This window comes from Montipora foliosa, chromosome 3 (genome assembly GCF_036669935.1).
Source record: "Montipora foliosa isolate CH-2021 chromosome 3, ASM3666993v2, whole genome shotgun sequence".
Classification (NCBI taxonomy): Eukaryota; Metazoa; Cnidaria; class Anthozoa; order Scleractinia; family Acroporidae; genus Montipora; species Montipora foliosa.
This window is the reverse complement of record NC_090871.1, coordinates 57322080-57327079: the sequence shown is the minus strand read 5'-3', so window position 1 is coordinate 57327079 and position 5000 is coordinate 57322080. Positions and strand designations below refer to the sequence as shown.

At 39.6% G+C, this 5000-nt stretch overlaps 2 protein-coding genes across 6 annotated transcripts in view; one reads left to right on the top strand and one right to left on the bottom strand.

Annotated features, from left to right (window-relative positions):
• Positions 1–5000, top strand: part of LOC137997757 (uncharacterized) — a 414333-nt gene that overhangs the window by 272744 nt on the left and 136589 nt on the right. The gene's annotated exons all lie outside the window — the stretch shown is intronic.
• The window catches only part of LOC137997770 (E3 ubiquitin-protein ligase DZIP3-like), a 22410-nt gene that overhangs the window by 8400 nt on the left and 9010 nt on the right, over positions 1–5000 (bottom strand). For all 4 annotated transcript variants that reach the window (XM_068844007.1, XM_068844009.1, XM_068844010.1 and 1 more), the window contains one exon: positions 3699–4561. In XM_068844007.1, the coding sequence (XP_068700108.1) occupies positions 3699–4554 (856 nt within the window). In that variant the 5' untranslated portion in view covers positions 4555–4561. The remainder of the gene's footprint in view (positions 1–3698; positions 4562–5000) is intronic.

Here is a 5000-nt window from a genome sequence, read left to right as displayed (position 1 = left end):
TAATAAGAATTGCCAAAATGAAATGATATGACAGCTTACCGTTTCACTATCTTCCTCTTGAAATGTTACTTAGGTCAATTTCAACTGTGCGTCGTTCACATTGACTCCTGTGTCCACTGACAACATCTCTAAAATTATTAGCTACCACAAAAAGCTTCAGTTTGTCCATTAAACTATTCTGTGCCATACTTATTTTACCCATCTGTATTAATGACACAACACTTCAAGTTAAGCACACCAAATGTTTGTAATTTTACATACTGATTTGAAGAGTGTGTTATCTCTGTGTTAGCCGCGTGTTAGCGTGTTAACCACCCCCCTAAACTTTATAGGCGTGGCTAAGGTATTTTGATACTCATAATTAAACAATGTAAAATTTATGAAATCAAGCCGTTTTTGTTTTTAGCAGGCATCTGGAAATAAAGATCTTTACGGAGCGAACTAATTTTAAATGATACAATGGTAAATCTTGCTAAGATTGTTAGATGCTCCAATAGTGTTCTTTAGCGTTACCACGCGCCGATGCTTACACCTCAGTTTACCTTGAACAGCCGTAGATAGTTTTGAAAGATAGGATGATGACGTACTCGTAATATCGTTTTAACTTATCCACTTATTTAGAAAAGACTTTAGCTCTGATAATCACCCAATCTAGATCCTAATTTTTTTAGGGCGTGGCTTAAGTGAGGTCTTACTGGTAGTCATTAATAAACAAGTATAAAATTTATGGAATCAAAGCGTATCTTTTTGTGGTTTATATAATTGTAAATACGGATCCTTAAAAGTATACTGCCTTTAAACCCTTGGAAGCATGAACAAATGTTCTGACCCGGTACATGGCAGCGTGTTTGTTGGACTCTCCCCTAGGTGTTTGGCAGTATTTTGATAGATGATAGTTCTTTAATTAAGAATAGTTGGTTACCTATTCGAGATTGCCTCAGCGCACATCACTTATCTACAGGGCCTCTAATTTTGTACTCCCAAATGATAAGGCAATACTACTAATAAATAAATAAATAAATAAAAATTAATTAATTAATTAATTAAAACCGGTCTTGTCGTTAAAAAAGACAAGGTGCGAAAAAAATAAAAAAAACAAAACAAAAAAAACATAAACAAAAATAAAACAAACAAACTAAACGAAGACCTCGACTGGGTTTGCCATAGGCAACCCAGTAAAAAAGGAACCAAAGCGCTCAACAAAGCAACAACAACGCAACAAAAGACCGAAAACAGCGCGACGACAGAGGAACAGCGCAACAACAATGCAAGAACAACGCCACAACAGCGCAACAACAGCGACAAAAACGCAACAACGCAACCACAGCGTTACAAAAGCGAAACAACAGAGCAAAAACAGCGCGACAACAGAACAACAACAGCGCGACAACAGAGCAACAACGCAACAACAGTGCAACAACAGCGCATCAACAGCGACAAAAGCGCAACTACGCAACCACAGCGCAACAAAAGCGCAACAACAGAGCAAAAACACTGCGACAACAGAGCGACAACAGCGCAACGACAACGCATTAACAGTGCATCAGCGCAACAACAACGTAACCACAGCGCAATAAAAGAGCAAAAAAGGGGCGCAACAACAGTGCAAAAACAGAGGGACAGAAGCGCAATAACAGCGTAGCAACAGCGCGAAAACGTAACAAAAGCGCAACACTAGCGCGACAACAGCGCAATAAAAGTGCAACAACAGTACAGCAAGAACGCAATAACAGCATGACGACAGCACAACAACAGCGCAACAAGAACGCAACAGCAATGCGACAACAGTGCGATAAAAGCGCCTTGAAAGCACGAGAACAACGCGACAACAGTGCCACAACATTGCGACAATAGCGCGACAACAGCGCAAAAAAAAAAAAAAAACAGTCCGCCAACAATGAAACCGCGCAACAAAAGCTCGACAACACGACAAAAACGCGATGTAAACAGCGCAATCTATAGATTATTCTTTAATTTACTGGCAGATTAGTTAAAAATCTGTAAGTCGCATTCTTTCGCAGAATTAACTGTAAGTTTTTAGCCAATAAGGAGGCAGATGGTGACTACAATGTATAATAATAGAAGCCTCTTTAGCACGCTCTTTTGTTAGAAATCACGTTTATACAATGGTTACAAAAGTGTCCTACTTTTAGTTACAAAAGTTCCCTACCGTTACAAAAGTTCCCTAAATGCGTTACAAAAGTTCCCTAAATGCGTTACAAAAGTTCCCTACGTTACAAAAGTGCCCTATTCTTCTGGCTCTCTCTCTCTCTCTCTCTCTCTCTCTCTCTAGTGTGTGCAAGGCAAGTGCAAGGCAACAGTGCAAGGCAACCTCAAGGTGGTGAATTATCTCGATGTCACACTAAATCTAACAACTGGAAGGTATTTCCCATACAGAAAACCTGACAACGATCCATTGTACATCAACGCCAAATCCAATCACCCACCTTCTATAATTAGGCAAATTCCAACATCCATAGGCACTAGAGTATCGAGTTTGTCCTGCGACCAAGACGAGTTCGATAAAACCTCGCAGTTATACAACAACGCCCTGAAATCCAGCGGGTACAAAGAACGAATCCATTATGTTGCAAATCAAAATCAAAACCAAGGAAGAGCAAAATCCAGAATCAGGTCAAGAAAAATCATATGGTTTAACCCGCCATACAGCCAGAATGTTCGAACCAACATCGCTAAATCATTCCTTTGCCTGATAAACAAACATTTCCCAAAGTCACACAAGCTCCACAAAATATTCAATAGAAACAACCTCAAGGTCAGCTACAGCTGCACTACAAACATGGCTAACGTAATCAAAAGCCACAACCAGAAGATCCTGAATGAGTGCAACGAGTCCTCCAGTGAGAAGAAATGCAATTGTAGAAACAAAAACCTTTGCCCTCTTGACGGTGCGTGCCTAACCAGCAACATTATCTACCAAGCTACTGTCACAACAACTTCCGGTAACTCAAGATCCTACATTGGCATGACGGAAAACGAATTCAAAACACGGTACAACAACCACAAGCTTTCTTTCAATGACAAAAAACACTCACATGACACTGTACTTTCCAAGCACATCTGGGACTTAAAGGACAAAAACATCGACTACGCAATCAACTGGCGCATCGTAAAAAGAGCAAAAGCGTACAAAGGCAACCCTTCTCGCTGCAACCTGTGTTTATCTGAAAAACTTTGCATCTTGAGCGCAAAAAACGCCTTTCTCTTGAACAAGAAATCTGAGCTGGTAACGAAATGCCGCCATGAAAACAAGTTTTTCACGACAACCAATCACCGGAAGCGTCGCTGCAACCGTTCCTAAATTTGAAAACTTATATATGACACCTTCTCGTAGACAACGATCAGTCTGATGATCGCCTTGAGCGTGAAACTCGAGTAACTAGTAATACTTTCCTTCTTACATTTGTATATATATATATATATATATATATATATATAAAGTGTGAAACTTGATTTTCGTAAACAGTGCTCAATACATAGAAGTAGAGCGAAATATATACGGAAGAAAAAAAGTAGTTTATGTGTTTTTTTCTTCCCTATATATATATATATATATATATATATATGTATATATAAATTATATGTGTGTGTGATGACGTGTGGAACAACATTTGACCGTAATGAAAGAAGAGATGTTTTCTCTGATGCGAAAATGCTAGGAAAAAATTTTAACTGACCTGCAATTGAATTAGAACTGCCAGATGTGGAGCAAAGGCTGTCTATTAATTGATGCAACTCAGCTAGCTTATCTTTTGTGACTTGAGCGTCCTCTTGATATGCTGTTTCTAGGCCTTGCAGTTTCTCTTCAATTGCCTGAATCATAGGAATCTTTTCTTCAAGCAATCCCCGGACACCTTTCAACTGATCCATTCCTTCTTTAGTTAAAACTTTCAGTTCATCTAAGGATTTCTTAACATCTATATCGTTTTTATACCAGCTCATGAGTTCTTCTACATTTCTTTCGTCCTCTGCTGTGAGGGGTTCCTTTAAGAATTTATCAATGGCATCCTTCCACTCGCGCTTCTTCACAGGGCTGATTTGACCTGCAATTCTAACAAGGGCTCCACTTATTTCCTGCCACAGCGATAAAAAGTCGAAGTCATCTATTATCTCCATGTTCCCATGGCCATATACTGAGTTGCGGTAATACTTAATTCTTGCCAAATCTGCAGCTAAACTGCGGTCTGTATTGGTTGGCAGAGCATCCCAGCCTGTGGCAGGACGGATGAGGTTGCATATTGTCCTCAGCAACCTGAACAGCAATGTAACATCAAAATCTACTGACTCACCGTACACCCCTGGGGAAGGGTAAAGACAGTCCCACTGTGGTTTGGTGAGCTTTGCTGATTTGAGTTGTTTCTTTGTGGCTGGATTTTTTAGTATTGTAGGAAGATTACTTGGTGGACAAAACACATCAAAAATCTCTCTCAGTAGCGTAGTGCCTCCACTTATCAACAGTCGTGCAATACGTTGAAAATTTGCTTTTCCAGTTGTTGATCGAAGCACTTCATCTGGGTCTGAAGTGCTGGCCATTTCTGACCTATTTGAATAAAGAATAATGTGAATGTCATGACAATGTCAGGGAACAAAATTCCCGTGTGTGGGTGTGTGCACGTGCACATGGGTGGGGGAAGTTACTCCCGGAAAATGGTGTGGGTGTCCGGTCTGTGTCTAACTAGTAAAACCCTCATTCTACTTCAGACCAAAATATGGAACTTCTGATATTCTCTCAAACAAGACGCCCAACCAATGACGTTTATTTGGGATGTCTTTTTTGACAACAAAGTAGATCAAAGAAAATAAATGTGGTAATCTGGCCTACAATGCTAAAATGAAGAGAAGAGATTAGAAACAACCAAACAACCAAATTCAGGAACGGCATTGCATAAGAGGAAGATTAGGCAAACAGAAGTGAGCTGTTTTCCTCAATATCATATCATATTTATATAGTGTACCATGTTTACAATCAATGTTGCTTC